We start from the raw sequence: 23,543 nt of genomic DNA, 5'->3' as shown, positions 1-23,543 counted from the left end.
ATTAATTTCAGACAGGCAGAATGTGCTCAATTCCTGATTGATTTCTTCAAAAGTGATCGCCATCTTACTGATATAATTTCCTCCCATCTCCTGACTTGTTCCTTGAAATGTCAATAATTTGTAGAATCACCATTTTTAAGACAGCTTTCCCCCCACCTTAGCTTATGAACTTCAGAAGTATCTAACAAGAAAATGAGGCTTCAAGGGAGTAATCTGTGCACCTGAAGGTGTGCAATGTTATCCACAAGTGATTTCATCTAAATATTTTTTCAAATTCCGAAGCTTATTGATATACTTTAATTAATGAACCATTTATTAAATAACCACTGTCACTTTCAAAAGATTATCCTGGCTTCTTGTTCTCTAAAGGAAAAAGAAGGAGTCACATTTGCAAGAGTCACACCTTATCACTATATTGAAATACATTAACACTGAGTTACACAAGTACCATTGGAAGATCCAAAAAAAAACAAAGCTCAAAACAGCAATACAAATTAATAAATGTAGTGTTGTTACACACTGAGTTACAAAATGAAGCCAAATCAAAAAAATACACAGAACTGTCTTTGCAATAACAAGTGCTTTACCTCAAAACATTTTCACATCTGTTAGCCTGAGTTTATATCAGCTTAAGCCATATAACGAAAATGTAAAGTTATAAACCCACAACTGAACTTTTGACCTGGCCAAAGAGCTATTCTAACCAGAATTAAACAGAATAGTAAAGTGGTTCCAAGTTTGATTAATTCAGTTAAAACTATGGAAAATTGCTCAACTCAAAAAATAACTTTCACATTGCTGTCTGCATGGAAACCACATTCCTTAGACATCCTTGCTGTTGAATTTGACTTGACAGTATAACATAAATTGTGCAATTTAGATGTCTCTTCATATCATTTAGTTAGATTTTGAACTTGTGGCACAGGGCTTTAAGTGTGAGTATGACTACGGTTATTGACTAACTTGCAAGCATTTTTAGAGTCATTACTCTTTAGAACCAGTATATGAGAGAGTTCCTGAGGAATGATGGAAATTTATTTGCATTGGGAGAGGTTTATGAGCAGAGTAAACAGTTTGTTTTCAGAGGAATCAGGAACTGATTATTTTAATACTTAGAAAAAAATCCCACAGCCTGAAAGTGGAGATAGTAAGAACTGCTGATGCTGGAGTCAGAGTTAACACAGTGTGGGGTAAAACACAGCAGGCCAGGCAGCATCAGAGGGACAGGAAAGCTGACGTTTCAGGTCGGGTCAGCTGTGTCTTACAGCTTGGAAGTAATTTTCTTTTGCAGTTTGTAGAATCATAGAATCTCTACTATGCGGAAAGAAATCATTTGGTCCATCGAGTCTGCACCAACCCTCCGAAGAGCATCCCGCCCAGACCCAGCCCACCCCAACCTAACACCACAACCATGGCTAACCCATCTAGCCTACACATCCTTGGATCCTACAGGGCAAATTACCATTGCCAATTCGTCTAACTTGCACATCTTTGGGAGGAAACCAAAACAGCCAGAGGGAACCCATGCAGGCACAGGACATGAAGACTGCACAGACAGTCACCCAAGATAATTGAACCTGAGACGCAGCAGTGTTAACCCATTGAGCCACGATACCATCTGATCTAGTTCAACTTAGATGTAATGAAACAGTTACTCTTAAAGAATAGAGTTAATTTGGAAAAGTTATGAAATGAATTTCCTCAGTTTAAGGGTTTTACTTGAAAGCTGCAGACCAGAAATCTTTGAGTAGAGCCATAAAGGGGTATTTGAAGTTGAGAAAGTCTAAACTCAGCTGTAAGACTAATAATAATAAAAAGTTATCAAACTCTCAAGACTGGGTATTGAAACTGATAAGTCAAATCTATAGTGACAATGGGAACTGCAGATGCTGGAGAATCCAATATAACAAAGTGTGGAGCTGGATGAACACAGCAGGCCAAGCAGCATCTCAGGAGCACAAAAGCTAACGTTTCGGGCCTAGACTCGCTCTGATGAAGGGTCTAGGCCCGAAACGTTAGCTTTTGTGCTCCTGAGATGCTGCTTGGCCTGCTGTGTTCATCCAGCTTCAGACTTTATTTCTAAGCCAAGATAGAGAAAGGAACTCCCCCTGGTGTTCGAGTCCTGTAAAGTGATGGTGTTGGAAAAGACAGGATTGTATTTTACTGTAGTTTGAAATATTTCAAATTGTGCTGTACATAAATCGCTTGCTTTAATGTATCTTAAGATTTCTATGTATAATAAATTTTGGTTGAAACCAAATCGGCAAAATTGCATGCTTGTGTTTCACTGAAAGACCATCTCGTCAAATTTTAAAAAAACAAAACATGATCTATAAGCCAAATTGAAGTCTGGGATCTGGGTTGCTTGGTAAGAGCATCAGTTGAGATTGTTACATCAGTCAAAATTTTCAGTCAAACCTTGGCCCTGAGAAACAGAAAAGGAATGGTGAGAAAATTCTGCCTTTGATACTAGCACAGTAATTGTTATAGTTATAAAGGGGAAACATTGGTGCTAATAAAAAGGGTATTATGACAATAAAGATGATACATATATATAGATGATAGCATATATTTGCTATTATGTCATCTCCAATGAGGAAACATTAGCACAAAATTAATAGTCTAAGCTCATTTTACTGAGGTGTAGAAGATTTAGCATATGAAGTGGGGGCAAGAAAAGTCATTCCACCTCTTCACATCCACTTATTAAATGGAGCGGACAAGCTAATTGTGATAACTCCTGCCTTGCTGACACCTTTGACTGCTTTCTTAGTCAAAAACCTATCTATATACACCTTCAAAATATTCAATGATCTCGCCTATGCCAACCTCTGTGGAAGAGAATTGCACAGACACATGATCCTCACAGAAAATGAATCTCATCTCCATCTTAAATGGGCAACCTCTTATTTTTAAATGGTGTCATCTAGTTCTAATCTCTGCCACAAGGGAACACAACCTATCAACATTAATTCAGTTAAGTACACTCAAGTTCTCAAAAACAGACATTGCTGGAAAAGCTCAGCAGGTCTGGCAGCATTTGTGGACAAATCATAACAGTTCTGAGGAAGGGTCACTGCACCCTAAATGTTAACTCTGAATTTTTCCTCACAGGTGCTGCTAGACCTGTTGAGCTTTTCCTGCACCTTATGTTTTTGCTCCTGATTTACATTCACAATTTTTTCGGTTTTTGTTGCAATCCTGTTTGGATATATATTCTTTTGGCATTGCTATGCAAAGAAATTTCAGGCAGATATAATATACACAGGTTATTGGGTGGACAATCTGCAAATTCAACACCATTAGTCAAGTAAGTGACCATTGCTGCAATTTCCACTGTCTATACTGGTCGTTTTTCTCAATTGTAGGCTTGTTGAGATGATGTGCTAATATCACAGTTTAAATATTCAAGACTACGTCTGCATAATTTTTTATTGAAGTTAGTTTTTTGAGTCATACCATTGTTCAATGAAGCTTGAAATGGTCTTCTCTTTAACTGTTTCTGCCTTCCTTTTATGCAGAGCTGTGTCTGATACACTGTGCCACTGCACTGCCCTCTAGTAACTAGATGAAGAACATTCTCTCTTTCCACCACAAGAATACTGTCAAATTAGCTTTGTCTTTTTTCAACAGTCAAGGACTTTTAATTGACCCCAGGGGGATGGGGAACAGATTGTAAGCTTTTGAGAAGATTGCAGTATTACTAAAAGAACTGATGGCAGAAGCACCGACCAATGAAAACATGACTGAGTGGCATGCCGGAAGAAGGCACCTAGTACAGTTGCAAAACTACATGTAACAAACTCAAGAACAGCATTTGATGAGCGAACTGTAATTGGAGAAGATAGCCTTGGCTATCAATAATGAAAGTATGCAGTAGATATTGCTTTGCTCAGATTCTCAGGCACAAGTTTGGGGAGGTCATCATGTTAAGGTTATACAGGACATTGATTAGACCTCGTCTGGTATCCCATTCTGGGGAGGGAAAGGGAAGGGAGGGAGAGGGAGGGGGAGAGGGAGAGGGAGAGAAAGGGGGGAGGGAGAGGGAGTGGAGGAGGGAGCAAGAGACAGCGCGAAAGAGAGAGAGAGAGAGAGAGAGAAGCGGGGGGGGGGGGGGGGGGGTTGGGGGGCAGAGAGCAGGGGTCCTAGAGTTGAGAATCAATGTTCAGTGGTGTATATTGAAGGCCAGAATTGTCCTCATGGTATGTATAAGCAGTATAAAACATGAAGAAACCTTGAAGCATATAATTTGTTGAGGACCAATTGGAATGGTCATGCAATTGAAGGATATAACTAAACTACAGGAAGCCCATGTGTGACCTCTAAAGATGTATAAAATGGCATGCTGTACAGACTCAAGTAGATGGGCACAATATGGCACAGCAATAGTTTACTAAACCTCTGAACCAGGAGGCTAAGGTTCAAGTCCCATCTGCTCTTGAAGCAATTCCAAACACTTGATTCGAAAATACCCATAAGGGAAAGCTCAGAAACTGTTTCTAAAGAAAGCGTCCATCCCAGATAATACTAGTCATTTTTGGAGGGAACTTAATGCATAATTGTATTTTCTGTAGTTTGCAATAGATTGGTGAATTGTGACAATACAGTAGAAAGAACCTCTCAGTGTTTAAATAGTATTGAACAACATTGTCTCTTCTAACTTACTTGCATTAAGTATATGCCCCTGACAAATGTGCTTTGGAAAAAATAATGCCAATAGAAAGAACCTCAATATATTAAATATTTCTGATTCCATTGTGCATAGCTTTCTTTATATAATTTGACACATAACCAATAATCCATTCTAATTAACAAAGTGTGGAGCTGGATGAACACAGCAGGCCAAGCAGCTTCTTGGGAGCACAAAAGCTGACGTTTCGGGCCTAGACCCTTCATCAGAAAAGGGGGATGGGAAGAGGATTGTGAAATAAACAGGAAGTGGGGGGGAGGCAGACCAAAGATGGATAGAGGGGAAGATAGGTGGAGAGGAGAGTATGGGTGGGGAGGTAGGGAGGGGATAGGTCAGTCCAGGGAAGATGGACAGGTCAAGGAGGCGGGATGAGGTGGTAGGTAGGGAATGGAGATGGGGCTTGAGGTTGGAGGAGGGGATAGGTGAGGGGAAGAACAGGTTAGGCAGGCAGAGATGAGCTGGGCTGGTTTTGGAATGCAGTGGGGGGAGGGGAGATTTTGAAGCTGGTGAAATCCACATTGATACCATTGGGCTGCAGGGTTCCCAAGCGGAATACGAGTTGCTGTTCCTGCAAACTATGAGTGCCATCATTATGGCACTGCAGAAGGCCCAGGATGGACATGTCGTCTAAGGAATGGGAGGGGTGTTGAAATGGTTCGCGACTGGGAGGTGCAGTTGTTTATTGCAAACCGAGCGTAGGTGTTCTGCAAGCCTGTCCCCGAGCTTTGGACTAGGGGGATTTTCTTTTGGTGGTTATTGTGGGGGCAGGGTGTGAGATGAGGTACAGGAAATGTGGGAGACACGGTCAAGGGTGTTCTCGACCACTGCGGGGGGCAAGTTGTGGCCTTTGAAGAACGAGGACGTCTGGAATGTACGGGAGTGGAATACCTCATCCTGGGAGCAGATGCGGTGGAGGCAAAGGAATTGGGAATAGGGGATAGGGGATGGAATTTTTGCAGGAAGGTGGGTGGGAGGAGGTGGGCGGGAGGAGGTGGGCTTGAAATGGACATTGGTTTGTAGGTGGTAGCTTGGAGATGGAGACAGGAAGGTGAGGGATGTGTTGGAGATGGTCCAGGTGAACTTAAGGTTGGGGTGGAAGGTGTTGGTGAAGTGGATGAACTGTTCGAGCTCTTCTTGGGAGCATGAGGCAGCGCCGATACCATCATCAATGTAACGGAGGAAGAGGTGGGGTTTAGGGCCAGTGTAGGTGCGAAAGAGGGAGTGTTCCATATAACCTACAAAGAGGCAGCCATAGCTTGGGCCCAAGTGGTACCCATGGCCACCCCCTTTGTCTGTAGGAAGTGGGAGGAATCGAAAGAGAAGTTGTTGAGGGTGAGGACGAGTTCGGCTAGGCGTATGAGTGTATCGGTGGACGGGGACTGGTCGGGTCTGCGGACAGGAAGAAGCGGAGGGCCTTTAGGCCATCTGCATGGGGAATGCAGGTGTATAGGGACTGGATGTCCAAGGCTAAAAAGAGGTATTGGGGACCGGGGAATTGGAAGTTCTGGAGAAGGTGGAGGACGTGGGTGGTGTCACAGACGCAGGTAGAAAGTTCTGGACCAAGGGGGAGAAAATGGAGTCCAGACAGGTGGAGATGAGTTCAGTGGGGCAGGAGCAGGTGGAGACAATAGGTCGGCCAGGGCAGGCGGGCATTGCATCCCAAAACCAACCCAGCTCGTCTGTGCCTGCCTAACCTGTTCTTCCTCTTACCTATCATCCCCCGACACATGTGTAAATGTAGTCTCTCTGGTGGTAGTATCACTGACAATGACACCTTGGTCAGCCGGCTGCCTCCATTAAGTGAACCAAAACAATACCAAAAAAACTTCTCTGGCTATTCCCTTGCATCCACCTGCAGCTCCTGACCATTCCATCACTGTTACCTCTTGTATCTCCTGTGTCCCCTTGCCACTCCCTCCACTGCTTCTCCTTGCTTATCCTCATACGCTCATCTTTTTCCTTCCTCAGCTCCTTCCCATGGCTCTTTGCTGCTTCCTTCACCAGTGGCTTGCTTCTGGATGGATGGCAGAGATTCAAGGGGAGAAACGAAAGCACAGGCAAGGAGCAATGGAATGGAGCAGAGGAAAAGTAGGCTGATGTGAGGAGAAGCAGCAAGGTATTGCATGGGGCCATGGCAAAAGCAAGGTTGGCAGATGAGGTTATACAACATATAATTATGTCATAAATGGCTGGAGAAACCATGCCTGTAGAAGCAGCTGCAGTAGGAGTTAGTCTTTTAAGTGAAATATAACACATTGAACACTGGAGAAAACAGAAGCTTCTTTACAGCAAGATCTTATACCATAAATCTACTGTTAATACTGCGCTAGAATCACAGAAATTTACAGCAGAGATGGAAGTCATTTTATTAAAAGAGGCCTTGCACTTAGTTCCACTTCTCTACAACTTTTTTGTAATCACGCAAGTTCCTCATCAAGTAAGTGTTTAACTCTGTTTTGAATTACCGATGCACCATCTTTTCAAGTAACCTGCCAGGTTCTGACAACTCTGGGAAAAGAAAATTACATTTCCCCTCTAGATCTTTTGCTTGTTATTCTAAATCAATGACCAGGCTATTGGCCCATATTAGAGGGAACATTTTATTTGATCCATTTACTTTAGTGAAATTTCTCATCATCCTGAAAATCTCTATTAGGTCACATCTTCATTTTCTCTGCTCTTAGGAGAAGAGTGTATTTTTCTCTGCACCTTAGAACACCTTCTTTTCACCTTTACAAAGGCCTTTAAAATATTCCTAATATACGTTGTCAAAATTATCCACAATGCTCAAGCTATGACTTAAACAGTGATTTATAATGTACCACTTCTAACAAAGTTAAACCACTGCTTGTGTCTCTTTACTAATAAGATATGTACAGAAAATATAGATATTCACAAACTGAAAACATTTCACAACAAATATTTATATTTCACTGGAATTTGCACTGAACTAACTCGTACAATGTACTAGTTTCACCAACATACAAATGCAAACACCTTACCAGAAGAATTATACAAGGTATTTTTGGGTTGAATGATGACTGGGGATTAAGTCCAATCCATAATTCTTTGCTAACTGCTAGGTGATTGCAGTCACTAAAATTTTGATCAACAAAATAGTATTTTACCCACAATGAACTAAAACCATATTTTTGTAAACCTATTCTACTTTGTATATGAATTAGCACTGAAACACTTGTTTGAAATACAGCATATCACTGATTGTTCTTTTTAAAAGAAACAACAAAACCTCAACTTTGAACCATTAAGTACAACACTCAACCATGAGTGAAAGCTGGTCATTATTTAAAAACAAAACTTCAGCACATCAGTAAATTTACATGATACGATTTAAAAAAAGGGTTACTTACTTGACTGTACTGAGTTCCTGAGAATCAAAGACAAATGGTGTACATAATAGTAGAAACACCATAATATGAACACATACGGAAATATATTTGACTAGTACAAGAATGCAGAAACTGCAGCTTCTCACAAACAATAAAATTGTGGTTTCCATTCATGTTTTAAAACCACCAACTCATGGAATTCAACATATATGAAAAAAATCTTACTTATTCTCATTCAAATTAAATGGACGTATTTGTGGAGATCAGAGATAGATTAATTTTGAAACATACAGTATTGAGAATACTGAAGTCTGAATCAGTCTTTTCAGAAAATATGGATTCTGCAGTGTATCCACTGTTTAACCAGGCAATTCAAAATACCTTAGTAATATTGTCCTTTGAACTGTGTTTCAAAGTTGTAAATTCTCTTTGCTTCTGTGAACATTAATTTGATATTTCCTCTTGGTTAGCTTAATAGGATGTGCACACAATACTAAAATTGGATTGGTTCTATATCAAAGTCATTTCTATTTTCCCCATAGGTGAGTCAATACAGCATTACTGATTTCATTTGTTGTACTTTAGATTTGTAGCTCTTCAGTATCAATGTTCGCTAGTATTTTCCAAAAATCTACAGATAGAATTATGATCCAAAAACAATTTATCCTCACATTCACAGAATAGTGTTCTATTTTCAAGTTGAATTGAAAGTTTGATACATTCAGTAAGGCAGATAGGTTGTGTTGAAAGCTGAGTTTTCCACAACAATCTCTAGTGAGATACTAGTAATTCTGCATTTTTTTTTGTAATCCACAGATGTTCCCAACATGTAGCATTTCTAAATGTATGCAGTGTCTTAAGAGAATTGAAATTTCCTGGATGGAACTTTTGAACAGGCACTGAAAGAATACGGATTCATCAGAACTTCAGGAGACTGTCTGAGTGAAAAAATACTCTGTGGATTTATCTTCGGTCTAGGGACAAAAACAATAAAAGGAAACAAATTGAATTTCTTTAACCTTGACAGAGAGATACAGGTATTCAAACTAACTTATATTCATATTTCACATATCAATAAATTTCTTAGGGCTTTGTACAACTATAAATAGAATGCAATTAATAAAAATAAAATATCAACTCAAAAAAATACATAACGCCTTTAGATTTTTTGTCACTTTTTATGCGCATTATCAGCTTGTAATGAAATAAAGGCCAACAGAACCTCCTGGAAATGCAATGAAGGAAAAACAAAACAGACATCAATACATTGAAAGTTAGGATGGGTTCGTTTCCTATTTACAAGATAAGTAGGGTTTTTTTTTTAAAGAGTAATCTCAGTTTCCCAACGTTTAGAACAGTTAGAAACATATTGCATTGTCATCCCAGTAATATGACTTACTTTAAAGATTTTACTGTGTAACCAACATTGTGTACAGCATGACCAAGATTTAAAAGTATAGGAGAGAAAAAGGAGATCATGAATCCGGAAGTACTAATAAAACGATGCCAGGAGTTAACACACTGAAGACAATAGTTGAAGGAAAAGTGAAACAGTTCCCGTTGTCCAGTTCTATTTTAGAAGTTAGACTTGAAAATACCTTAAAATTTGAACAATGAACATACTGAAAAAAACAAGCAGGCAGACAGAAATTAAATTTTACAAAATAAAGAATAACTATCATACGACAGTCAACAAGAGAAATTAGGAGATAAAATACAATTCTGTGCAAGGGGACTAAAATGGAATGAGGAATTGTCCACAAGATTTCAAACAAGGGTTTGTAGTAATTCTCTGTCTTGGGTATTTCATTTTGCTCTACCCAAAACAGAGAATTACTAAAAACCCTTGCCAGATATGGAAATAATAGGGATTGACAGAAAATCTAAACTTCCTATAAGGAAAATAAAGAGACGTAGGCAGGTGGATGCTACAGAGATAGGAGGAGGTTAGGCCATAGAATGACACACAAGCAATGTTTTAAATGTGCAAGCATTTAAAATTTAAAGAAATACATTGTATAAATATGTCATATATATGAAATAAATATATAACACAGAATGCAATGTGTGATGCTAGCTTGGAGATCAGTGGAATGCTTGGCAAAGGTAATCAAGTCATGGATGAGAGTTCCAGCCTAGATTAGATTAGATTCCCCACAGTGTGGAAACAGGCCTTTCGGCCTAACAAGTCCTCATCACCCCTTGAAACATCCCACCCAGACCCAGACCCATCCCCATCCCCTAGAACCCACACACCCCTGAACAATATGGGCAATTTAGCATGGCTGATCCACCTAGCCTGCTCATCTTTGGACGACGGGAGGAAACCGGAGCACCCGGAGGAAACCCACGCAGACACGGGGAGAATGTTCAAACTCCACACAGACAGTTGCCCCAGGCTGGAATTGAACCCAGGTCTCTGGTGCTGTGAGGTTGCAATGCTAACCACTGAGCCACCGTGCTGCCCCAATGAAGAGCTGAGGGAGGGCTGTGCTTTAAGTACTATGAAAAAAGTGCCAAGTAGAATTAATCATTTGAAAGAGCTTCATTGCTGTATTGAAAGCCACGGAGGCAATCAAGAGAAGTGGAGGCTGTGTTGAGAAAATTTGATCTGAGGAAAGTTGACAAATATGGTCTGGAGTCTTCATCAAATGTGTAGCTAGGTGAACTAATATAATTTACAACATATATAAATATACTAATATTATCATGCATTTCTTTAACAACTGAAATATTTCCAAATAAGATGGGGCAGAATTACAGCCATCTTAAAAATATGAAAGTGACATGCTGATCAAGGTTTAAAGCTGGTAGCTGCCCAAAGATCATCAGAAAAGGGCACAACTCACAGCAGCCTTAGGCATCTTCATATCGTTCTTGTCATTTTAAAATGCACAAATATGTAAAAAAGATAAAATTCAAAAGCAGCAACATGGAGATTTTCCTTCTGAAGTTGGATGAGGGTAATCTGCCCAAGGTAACTAAGCGTTACATATCTTCCATGGATATACAGGCATGGAATGGGTTTTCATATATTCAGGTAGTTAGCAATCTGCAAATGGTAAATATGTTAAGGTGCAGCAGTATAATCTCATACCTGTGCTTCAAGAACAACAACTAGTTCCTTCCTCCTGCGAAACACCATGCATTGGAATGAGGCTTTCACACTGCTCACTGTCGTCTGGAGTTCTGAAAAGAGATTATACTCATTTATTGATTAGTTGATTACTCTTTGTGCAGTAGAATCTGAGAAAGATTTGAAATTAGCAAGTTTTGAGAAGATTTGTAGCTCAGGTTGAGGTTCTGGATGTGAGTCTGCTCGCTGAGCTGGAAGGCTAGTTTTCAGACGTTTCGTCACCATTCTAGGTAACATCATCAGTGAGCCTCCGACGAAGCGCTGGTGTTATGTCCCGCTTTCTATTTATCTGTTCAGGTTTCCTTGGGTTGGTGATGACTTCACTAACAGATAAATAGAGAGCGGGACATAGCACCAGCGTTTCCTCGGAGGCTCACTGATGATGTTACCTAGAATAGTGATGAAACGTCTGAAAACTAAGCTTCCAGCTCAGCGAGCAAACTCACATCCAAAAGATTTGAAATGCTATTTGTTAAAAAGGAACACCAAAGCTAATATCAAGTTATAATATACGCTAGTCGTGGCAACAAAACAGTGAAGAAATAACAAAAAATGTTTGCTTCTCGGCATGCAAATAAGGAAAAGAAAATTTAAAATAACAAAGTGTGGAGCTGGATGAACACAGCAGGCCAAGCAGCATCTCAGGAGCACAAAACCTGACGTTTCAGGCCTAGACCCTTCATCAGAGAGGGGGATGGGGAGAGGGAACTGGAATAAATAGGGAGAGAGGGGGAGGCGGACCGAAGATGGAGAGAAAACAAGATAGGTAGAGAGGAGAGTATAGGTGAGGAGGTAGGGAGGGGATAGGTCAGTCCAGGGAAGACGGACAGTTCGAGGAGGTGGGATGAGGTGGTAGGTAGGAAATGGAGGTGCGGCTTGAGGTGGGAGGAAGGGATGGGTGAGAGGAAGAACAGGTTAGGGAAGCAGAGACAGGCTGGGCTGGTTTTGTGATGCAGTGGTGGAAGGGGAGATTTTGAAGCTTGTGAAGTTCACATTGAAACCATTGGGCTGCAGGGTTCCCAAGCGGAATATGAGTTGCTGTTCCTGCAACCTTCGGGTGGCATCATTGTGGCACTGCAGGAGGCCCATGATGGACATGTCGTCTGAGGAATGGGAGGGGGAGTTAAAATGGTTCGCGACTGGGAGGTGCAGTTGTTTGTTGTGAACCGAGCGGAGGTGTTCTGCAAAGCGGTCCCCAAGCCTCCGCTTGGTTCCCCCAATATAGAGAAAGCTACACCGGGTACAATGGATACAATATAACACATTGTCAGATGTGCAGGTGAACATCTGCTTGACATGAAGGTCATCTTGGGGCCTGGGATGGGGGTGAGCGAGGTGGTGTGGGGGCAAGTGTAGCACTTCCTGCGGTTGCAGGGGTAGGTGCCGGGTGTGGTGGGGTTGGAGGGGAGTGTGGAGCGGACAAGGGAGTCGCAGAGAGAGTGGTCTCTTCAGAAAGCAGACAGGGATGGGGATGGAAAAATAGCTTGGGTGGTGGGGTCGGATTGTAGATGGTGGAAGTGTCGGAGGATGATGTGTTGCATCCGGAGTTTGGTGGGCTGGTATGTGAGAATGAGAGGGATCCTCTGGGGGCGGCTGTTGTTGGGGGCGGGGTGTGAGGGATGTGCTGTGGGAAATGCGGGAGATGCAGTCAAGGGCGTTCTCGACCCCACCACCCAAGCTATTTTTCCATCCCCACCCTTGTCTGCCTTCTGGAGAGACCACTCTCTCCGTGACTCCCTTGTCCGCTCCACACTCCCCTCCAACCCCACCACACCTGGCACCTTCCCCTGCAACCGCAGGAAGTTCTACACTTGACCCCACACCTCCTCCCTCACCCCTATTCCAGGCCCCAAGATGACTTTCCGTATTAAGCAGAGGTTCACCTGCATATCTGCCAATGTGGTATACCGTATCCATTGTACCCGGTGTAGCATCCTCTACATTGGGGGAACCAAGCGGAGGCTTGGGGACCGCTTTGCAGAACACCTCCGCTCGGTTCGCAACAAACAACTGCACCTCCCAGTCGCGAACCATTTTAACTCCCCCTCCCATTCCTCAGATGACATGTCCATCATGGGCCTCCTGCAGTGCCATAATGATGCCACCCGAAGGTTGCAAGAACAGCAACTCATATTCCGCTTGGGAACCCTGCAGCCCAATGGTTTCAATGTGGACTTCACAAGCTTCAAAATCTCCCCTTCCACCACTGCATCACAAAACCAGCCCAGCTCGTCCCCTCCCCCCACTGCATCCCAAAAACAGCCCAACCTGTTCTTCTTCTCACCCATTCCTTCCTCCCACCTCAAGCCGCACCTCCATTTCCTACCTAACACCTCATCCCGCCTCCTTGACCTGTCAGTCTTCCCTGGACTGACCTATCCCCTCCCTACCTCCTCATCACCTAACTTGTTTTCTCTCCATCTTCGGTCCGCCTCCCCCTCTCTCCCTATTTATTCCAGAACCCTCTGCCCATCCCGCTCTCTGATGAAGGGTCTAGGCCCGAATCGTCCGCTTTTGTGCTCCTGAGATGCTGCTTGGCCTGCTGTGTTCATCCAGCTCCACACTTTGTTATCTTGGATTCTCCAGCATCTGCAGTTCCCATTGTCACCAAAAGAAAATTTAAACTTTGCTGTTGTTTAACAAGTTGTTAAACACATTTTCATATATTTCCATAGATTTAGGTTATGATGGTGATAGAACATTTGTGTACAAGGATAACCCCACAAGTCTTGTAAATTGAAATTACTTCAAGTAAAATTACATGTTAACAAATTGCAAACAAGCCTAACACGCTAAAAAGAAACAATATTAATTGGTATCACTTGGTAGCCCATTTTAGTCCTTAGAGTGATTAGTTAGAGGCACATGTTGTGCCATCATGGGGCTTTGCTTCTGGTGGCATCAATAAGAGGCAATTTTAGTGTGCCTGTTTTGACGTGAGTTCAAGTCAGTATTTCTAATGCATGAAATACAGCAATTAAGGTAACTAGGTAAACAGCTGTTTTTCCCTGTGACTTTTAGGAATGCTCAGTCATTCCTTCTAATTCTTTCTTTTGAAGATGTCAGCTTTTGCTGAGGTATTTGCCACATGTATTGTCTGCTCCCTAACTTAGTTTATCATACCTGGGGCTGGTTAGTGAACAACTTGGCCATGGTGGACATCACAACTATTATTGCCCATATGTGCATGCTGTTATAAATAACTTTTTATATTCTTTCACAGATTGCTGGCTAGAATTTACTGCTTGATCCTAATTTGTGATTGAGAAAATGATGATGAGCTGCCTTCATTACCTGCTGCAGGCAAGGTCAAAGGAGATTTAGTGAGTTGCAGTGCACTTTGTAAATGGTACAAAACTATGTTGACAATGTTGGGATTGAATACTGAAAGTGCGTGATAATGCACCAATCAAGCAAGCTCGTGGCTGGTATCAAACTTCTTGAGTGTTGTTGGAGCTACATCATCCAGCTAACTGGGGAGTATTCACACTCCTGATTTATGCCTAGGAAATGGTGTTCAGATTTTGATCCACTCTTGTAGCCATAGAATTTGTGTGTTTGCTCCAATTCTGGTCACTGGTAATCTCCAGGATGCCGGCAGTCGGAGATTCAGCAATGATAATGTCATTGAATGTCAAAGAGTGAAGGCTGGATTCTCTCTCGTGGAGATAGTCATTACCTGGCACAATATTATGTGCCACATTCAGCTCAAGTCTGAATGATGTCTAAGTCTTGCTGCACTTGGACACAGACTGCTTCAGTAGCTGAGGAATTATGAATGGTCATAGGGTCATACAGCATGGAGACAGAGCCTTTGGCCCAGCCAGTCCATGATGACCGTGTTTCCGAACTAAATGAATCCAACCTGCCTGTGTTTGACTCATATCCCTCCAAACCTTTCCAATTCATACATTTATTCAAATGTCTTTTAAACATTGTAACAGTGCCTGCATCCATCTTGGGCAATTCATTCCACACACTAACCACTCTCTGCATATAAAAATTGCTCCTCATGTCCTTTTTAAATCTTTCTCCTTAAAAATATGACATCTGGTTTTGAACTCATCCACTGTAAAGACCTTTACTATTCATCTTATCTATGCTCCTCATGATTTTACAAACCTCCTACTCTCCAGTGAACAAAATCCCAGCCTATCCAGCCAATTGTTATCATTCAAATCCTCCATTGTCAGCAAATCTTTTCCAAACCCTCTCCAGTTCATGAAATCCTTTCTATAACAGGGTCACCAGAAATGCACATACTAGTCCAGAAGAAGCAACACCAACATCCTGTACAACCTTAACATGATGTCCTAATTCCTATACTCAAGGTCTGAGCAGTGAATGCAAATGTGCTAAATGCCTTCTTAAGCAACGTGTCTACTTGTGTTGCAAATTTCAAAGAATTACGTACCTGAATCTCTAGGTCTCTCTGGTACTGAATATTATGCAATCATCAGATAAAGTCCACACTTCTGACCTTACAATGGAGGGAAGAAGCTCATTGATGAAACAGCTGCAGGCAGCTGGGCTGAGCTCATGGCCCTGAGGAACCCCTGCAAAGATGTCCTTTGACTGAGATGATTAGCCTCCAAAAACCACAACCGTATTTCCTTGTGCTGGTATGACTTCAACCAGCAGAGAATTTGCCCCTAAATTTCCACCAACTCCAGTTTTGCATGGGCTTCTTAATGCCACATGGTCAAATGCTGTCATGATAAAGGGCAGTCACTCTCACCTCTTGAGTTCAACTCTTTTGACTACTATTGAAACAAGATTGTAATAAGGTTCAGAGCTATGTGAATGTAAACCTAGAAATTAGTGAGCAGTTTATTGTTGAATAGGTGCCATTTAAAAGCCGATGACTGTTGATGACCCCGTTCATCACTTTACTAATGATTGAGAATAGACTGATGGGGTTGCAATTAATTTTTCTGTGGGTGATTTCTTTGCCTGGTGTCATGGCATCGGAACTTAATGTTGAAGACTCCAAGAAAATAAAACTACTGTTCTCCCAACTGTATGTTACTGCTGTGTGGGTCTGTTATGTCTGGGCAGCACATTCCAGGGATGATGATGACACACTCTCATGTAGAATGAACTACAATTTTGTAAGCATGGCTATAGTTTGGTCTTTACTCAACTAGTCTATGGTGCAGCAGTACTAAGTTTTGACAAAAAAACCCCCAGATGTTAGCAAGGAAGACTTTGCAAGGTTGAAAGGTCTGTATGTCAGGCAGATTAAGTCAGCAGTGGGATGGCCTATGACAAACTTCCTTCCCTGTTGTCAAATTTAGGCCCCTAAAGGGGGCATTTAATGCTTACTTTAGGACCTCATCCCATTGTTATTAGTGTTAATCCAATGGCAGACAGGTGACTTGTTATTTGGCAAGTACGACAAGGAAACCTGTGCCAGGTATTTGCAGGTTGTCCTTGCAGGATGTGGGTTATTCATTCAAAGGCATTTGCGGAGGAACAAGGATGCCAAAAGTCACCCACTTGATCTTGCTGCTGAGCCTTCCTTATGACACTTCTTTAGCCATTATTCACCTCTAACCTGGGATTCATTAACCATCCTGCATTTTATACAAGTGTCATACTTACAGAGATTATCACCTCCTTAAAAAAAACCTTTCAATAAATGAGTTCTTACCACTGGGGTTAGGCCCTCTGCTAGTCTATGAAATGCCTGAATAGTACAGGATACGATGGATTTTCCTGAAAAGAGGCTTCCAGATCTCTTGGAGGCTCACAAGCCAGCAGCAGAGATCCTGATCAGGTCTGAGATATTGCCTCTAGTGTCAGTACTAATTAGGAATAAAATCTGGGATGCTCAGATTTTTACTTGGCTTCATAGTAAACCATTGGGGCAACTGTAAAAATGTAGTTTTCCTTTACTGATTCTTTAATTTTAACTTCAAAATTCAAATGCACATCAAAGTACTTTGAAAAACTTATAGGGATCAACACTTCTGGCACAGCTTATTTTTACATTTTAGAGAAGTCAATTTAAAATCAATGAATAAATTCAAGACCATGCTGAAAGTAGACCAACTAGATTTACAGCAATGGTGACAAACCCTCTGGTTGACATGGGAATACATCTTCCTTCTTAATTAATTTAACAAAATTAATAAAGGAGATACGCAATTACATTTTGGAAGAGAAAAATGCAAATTACAAATCTAGGTCAAGTGTTTAATCACATCACTTAACCTTATGGTTAACCTCTCTCTTGGTAGGCTACGCATAACATTTCATTAAACAACACTCTGGAGTTTAATAAATGTGCTGCCCATTATGTTAGTTGGACAAGTAAAGTTATTCACTCTGCTATCAAGAGACAAAGGACTTTGCACAGCTTTTGTCATCTCACAGTTATTCTAGATGAATGATTCATTCAGGATGAATGATTCAATATGCTTTTCATCATCTGCTTCAGCTTGCACAAGATTGCAACTCTTGGTGGATTGCACCTAAAGGAAGATTTTTGTAGTTAATGTGTGCCAATCAGCTAAATCCTAACAGTACCAGTGCCACAAGCTTCTCCATTTGAGCAAAGGCAAAACAGGGAGGTCACATGCATGGCTTGAACAGTGGTGTAAAAAGAGAGGGGTTTAGATTTTTAGGACATTGGTATCATCTTTGGGCAAGGAGAAAGCTGTTCAGAGGAGATTGGCTTCGCCTGAGCAAAAAAGGACCTAATCTCCTGGATGAGAAAATAAACAACCTAGTGGGGTGGATTTAAACTTGTAAGGCAGGAGTAGGTTGACAAATGGACCTAGTTTTGGAGGGCAAAAAAGAAAAGACGGTGAATGGGGAAAAGGGAAGGAGGAGAGGATTCAGTGTTGACAGTGAACAAAGCAATAATCACCTTCAACGGGCAAGGAAGAAATAAAGGTAGGGTTAAATTGTAAGTAAGTATGTAAATACACAGAATGTAGAGAACAAAACTGGGATACTGGAAGCTGAAATTTCTCTAGGGGATATGATATGGTAGCATTGTCAAAAACGTAGCTCAAGCCCAGAACAGGACTGGAAACTTAACATCATGGGCTATAAGGTTTTAAGTAGAAACGGGGCAGGTAAAAGGGGAGGAGGTATAGAAGTTTTGGTCAAAGATAGTATCATTGGCATTGAATGAGATACAATTCCTAAATTAGAATCTAAATGGTTGAATGCAAGAAACAGGTAGGGACCAGTGACCTAGTTGTGTATTTATTATAGATCCCCAAATCGTGGGAAGCAGAAGACAGCATTTGCAGGCAGATTATAGAAACCTGCAGGACAAGTGATAGTAGTGATTTCAATTACCCTTGGGTAAACTGGGAAAAAGGTAGGGCACTAAAGTGGAAACATTCTTGCAATGTGTGGTGAATTTCTAGAACAGGACATTTCTAGTCCTACCAGAGAGAGGGCTGTGCTAAATCTGATCTAAGGAAATAGGGCAGGCTAAGGGAAGAACATTAAAGTTGGAGGATCCTTTGGGAAATAGTGATCATAACATAATAAGGTTCAACATTTCAGTTGGAAAAGGATAACAATTAGTCAATTATTAAGATTCCAGACCGGAAGAGGGCAGATTTTAAGGGTTTAGTAATTGAACTAGAGCACATTGATTGGAAACACATTTTGGTGGATAAAACAACAGATGAAAAATGGGAAAAATTGAAAAGGGAGATGGTTAGGATGCAAGCTAGGTATATGCCCCTGAGAAATAGATACAGGTTATTCAAATCTAGAACATCTCAGGTGACTTAGGATATTGATGAGAAAATATGGAACAGAAAGGAGACATATGATACATACTGGAATATTAATAGAAATAAAAATCAGGGAGAGTATCACAAATGAAGGAGAAAGATGCTAAGGCTGGAATAAGGCAGGCTGAGGCTAAGGCATGATGAAAGAAGGGCAAGGTGCGCTAAAACAAATATTTCAATATTCTTGAATCATATTAACAGTAAAGGATTAGTGAAGGATAGAGTGGGGCCCATAACAAACAAACAAGATAAACTACACACTGAAGCAAAGAATATAGCAGAGGTACTAAATGAACATTTTGCTTGTTTTTTCCAAATTAAAAGACAGTAACAATGGCCAAGTTGAAAACGTGGATGTTGAGTAACTGAACAGTAAAGTGATAGAGAAAGAAGAGGTGCTAAAAAAGGCTGGCAGCATTCCAAGTAGAGAAGTTGCCAGGCCTTGATAGGATGTATCCTAGACAGAAATTTTAAGGGAGAAAATTGTGGGGCTGTTAACAGAAATTTTCCAGGTCCTTTCAAAAACAGCATTAATTCTGGGGAACTAGAGGATCTTAAATGTGACAACGTTGTTTAAGAAAGGGACAAAGGGTAACCCGGGAAACTACAGACCTGCCAGCTTCACATCAATAGTGGTAAAACTGGTAAAAGCCATAATACAGGAAAGGGTACATATAGAGTTAGAAAAATAATTTACTAATAGACAGTCAACACAGCTTTGCCAAGGGCAAGTCATATCTGACAAACTTAACTGACTTTTTTTGATGAGTGTAGTGCTGTGGATGTTGTAATTTTGAATTTTCAAAAATAATTTGATATGGTGCCACATGGGAGGTTAGCAAGTTAAGACTGTGCCGTGATGGATTTCACAGGCTTCAAAATCTCCCCTTCCCCCACTGCATCCCAAAACCAGCCCAGCTCATCCCCGCCTCCCTAACCTGTTGTTCCTCTCACCTATTCCCTCCTCCCACTTCAAGCTGCACCTCTATTTCCTACCTACTAACCTCATCTCACCTCCTTGACCTGTCCGCCCTCCCCGGACTGGCCTATCTCCTCCCTATCTCCCCACCTATACTCTACTCTCCTCTCCACCTAGCTTCTCCTCCATCCATTTTTGGTCTGCCTCCCCCCTCTCTCCCTATTTATTTCAGAACCCTCTCCCCATCCCCCTCTCTGATGAAGGGTCTAGGCCCGAAGCATCAGCTTTTGTGCTCCTAAGATGCTGCTTGGCCTGCTGTGTTCATCTAGCTTCACACTTTGTTATCAAGGCTGTGCCGTGGCTCAGTCTCCCCTCAGCCTCACAGTGTCAGGGACCCAGGTTCGAATCTACCCTCAGTTGAGCATCTGTGTGGAGTTTGCACATTCTCCAGGTATCTGCTGGGTGCTCCAGTTCCCTCCCATAGTCCAAAGATGTGCAGGCTAAGTCAACTGGCTATACTAAATTGGCCTATAGTGTCCAAGGAGGTGCAGGCTAGGTGGATTATCAATGTGGAGTTAAGGCGATAAGGTGGAAGGCTGGGTCAGGATGGGGTGCTCTTCAGAGCGTTGGTGTAGATTCTATAGACTAAATGGCTTCCTTCCATGCTATTAGGATTCTACGAAATTAGAAATTTTTGGGATTGATGGGTCCTTGGCGGCATGGATTAGAAGTCACCTAAAAGACAGGAAATTGAGGGTAGGTATAGACGGGTATTTCTTAGATTGGAGATGTAGTGAAAACGGCGCTCCCGAGGGAAGCTTGCTTTTTATGATTATATAAATGCTTTGGAAAGGGGCATTGAAGGCAAAATCTCCAAATCTGAAGATGATAGGGAATTATGAGGATGACAATGATAGGGAATTATGAGGATGATGATGATAGGTAATTATGAGGATGACGATGTGCAATTTCAGAGGGACATTGACAAGTTGATCAAATGGACAGACATCTGGTAAATGAATTTCAATACAAAGAAATGTGAAGTAATGAATTTTAGTAGACGAAACATGGAGAGACAATACACGCTCAATGATACAACTTTGAGGGGAGTACAGGAGCAGTGGGACCTTAGGGTTCATGTTCACCATTCTCTGAAGGTGGCCAGACAAGTTGAAAAATTGTTAAAAAGGTTTATAGGATTCTTGTGTTTATAAATAGAGATGTATAAAAGTAAAGAAGTGATGCTACACCTCTACAAATCATTGGTCAGATGATATTTGGAGTATTGTCTTCAGTTCTGGGCACCTTATTCGAGGAAGGATGTTAAAGCCCTGGACAGAGTTCACAGGAGATTTACTAGAATAATAGCGAGAATGAAAGATTTTAGATTTTGAAAGAATTTAGATTTTGGGCTTATTTACTTTGGAGCAGAGAAGATTAAAAGGTGAGCTTGTTGAGGTGTTCAAAACCGAACAATTTTGACAGAATAAAGAAGGATGTTCTGTTTCGCCTAATTGGTATGCAAGACTGCTAGGAGAGAGATGAGGAGAAGCTTCTTTACTCAGAGAGTTCTTAGGATTTGGAAAGCATTGCCTGTGAGAGTAATGGAAGCGTATTCTATTAGAGGTTTCAGAAGAGAGCTGGATATATATTTGAAAGTCATGATGTTATACAGCTATGGAGATTGAACTGGAGAGTGGGACTATCTGGTAACTCAGGAGGCTGTATAGGCGTGATGGATTAAATGGCCTCCTGTCCTGTAAAATTGTATGATTCCATGATTCTAACAATGTGTTATGGCAGTAACATAAAACCATAAGGAACAGAAGTAAGTCAAATGGCTCCTTCAGCTTTCTCCACCATTTTAGAAGATCATGGGTGATTAGATCATGGTCTCAGTTCTATTATTCTGCCTTACCCTCATGATCCTGGACTGCTTTATAAATCAAAAACTGTTCTGAGATAATGGCAACTGCAGATGTTGGAGAATCCGAGATAACAAAGTGTGGAGCTAGATGAACACAGCAGGCCAAGCAGCATCTTAGGATCACAAATATATTCAATGTACTTTTATAAAACTCCAGTGCAGTCCAACATCACACCAGCAAAGTCCTATCAACACTGAATGAAGAAATTTCTCTAAACCTTGCATTTTCCTTTTAATAGCACAAAGTGAAATTTTTTATAGTTCTCTTACGTCCCAAAAAGTTTGTAAACATCATTTTTAATTGATAATATAAAACATGTTTGTGGCCATTAACAGCTAAAGCATGTATCAATGCAAAGAGCACTGCAACAGTATAACTCAGCACTTCTGGCTCCACATTGCTCTAAGTAATCTCTAATCTTCAATCAGTACTTGCAGTGTGCATAATATAAAAGAAGGCAGTACCTCTGAATGCGATGCTTCCTGCATATAAATGCAAATATCCGCCTAAGGCCGACCATTACTGGATCCCAGTTATTATAGTGACATAAAAGAGTTGCAATGAAGAAAGAGAGGAAGACTGGAACTGATCCTGCAAATAATAACCATGAAAACTCCACCTGACAAAAATAAACATAGAATTTCTGAAACAACATAACATTTTATTTAAATTTCATTGATGACATTTCAAAATATTTCCAATTTATAAAAAAAACTTAAATGGGGTCAAGGAAGAAGTTATAAGTCAAACTTATTTAATAGATGTTGCCAAGAAACATTTTACAGTATGATGATATGGGATTGTGTTGCTTTATTTCAGGATTAAAAACAACCCTTGTATAACATTAAAATATTTGTCATTGACTCCAACAATTATTGACAGTATCACCATATGCTCAATGAAGGCCAGCAGAACTTAAGGATTATATATATGGAGGTTATCATGATCAAACTAATGATAGGGATTCTGAGGGAACAGGTAGAGTCTATAGTATGAAAATAAACTATTTGGCCAAACTGATCTAAGCTTTTCTATCTGGCTCTAAAAGGAACTTTTCTGAGAAAGTGTCACTGGAACCGAAACATTACTTCTGCTTTCTCTCCACAGTTATTCCCAGACCTGGTGCGTTTTCTTTCCAGCAATTTCTGCTTTTGTTTCTGATTTCCACCTTCTGCAGTTCCTTTTCTCCAACCCCCCCAAAAAAAATATAGGTAGTTCTCCTGTAAAGCAACAGTTGTGTTTTTGTGTCGCCTCGTGCTATAGAAAATTTCTATAACCGTACAGCAGGAAGTTCGTGCTATCCAAACAGAATCCACTATTCATCACTCATGTTACAGCTAATTCATGATAACGAAACATGCGTTATAGCAGAATTACCTGTATTGAGAAGAGCCATAATGCATCACCATTTAGACTTGTGGGCAGAATAGTTCAGTTCTTACTCTGCAACAGAAGCTAGTTATTTGGTGACTATTTTGTAGACAAAGGTGGGACAACCTAATTGTTGGTAATAAAGTGTGAAGCTGGATGAACACAGCAGGCCAAGCAGCATCTCAGGAGCACAAAAGCTGACGTTTCGGGCCTAGACCCTTCTGAGATGCTGCTTGGCCTGCTGTGTTCATCCAGCTTCACACTTTATTATCTTGGATTCTCCAGCATCTGCAGTTCCCATTATCTCTGATACAACCTAACTGTTGGATTTTCTCTTGAATTATGAATTTGCCCTGACAACAGCATGATGAAAAGCTTTAACAAAA

General features: G+C 41.1%; 1 protein-coding gene across 4 annotated transcripts in view; it reads right to left on the bottom strand.

The window, feature by feature from the left end:
* Positions 1–2,050: 2,050 nt before the first annotated feature.
* Positions 2,051–23,543, bottom strand: part of LOC125454397 (solute carrier family 35 member F5-like) — a 104,587-nt gene continuing 83,094 nt past the window's right edge. For 3 of the 4 annotated variants that reach the window (XM_048535108.2, XM_048535109.2, XM_048535111.2), the window contains 3 exons: positions 22,251–22,405; positions 11,138–11,229; positions 7,595–9,014 (listed from right to left, as the gene is read on the bottom strand). In XM_048535108.2, the coding sequence (XP_048391065.1) occupies positions 11,145–11,229; positions 22,251–22,405 (240 nt within the window). In that variant the 3' untranslated portion in view covers positions 7,595–9,014; positions 11,138–11,144. Of the gene's footprint in view, positions 2,426–7,594; positions 9,015–11,137; positions 11,230–22,250; positions 22,406–23,543 lie in introns of those variants that run through there. The other variant, XR_007247984.2, reaches the window with a different exon arrangement.

Source organism: Stegostoma tigrinum, chromosome 7, assembly GCF_030684315.1.
Source record: "Stegostoma tigrinum isolate sSteTig4 chromosome 7, sSteTig4.hap1, whole genome shotgun sequence".
Lineage (NCBI taxonomy): Eukaryota > Metazoa > Chordata > Chondrichthyes > Orectolobiformes > Stegostomatidae > Stegostoma > Stegostoma tigrinum.
The sequence above is the reverse complement of the archived record's forward strand: the minus strand, read 5'-3'. Positions and strand labels throughout refer to the sequence as shown.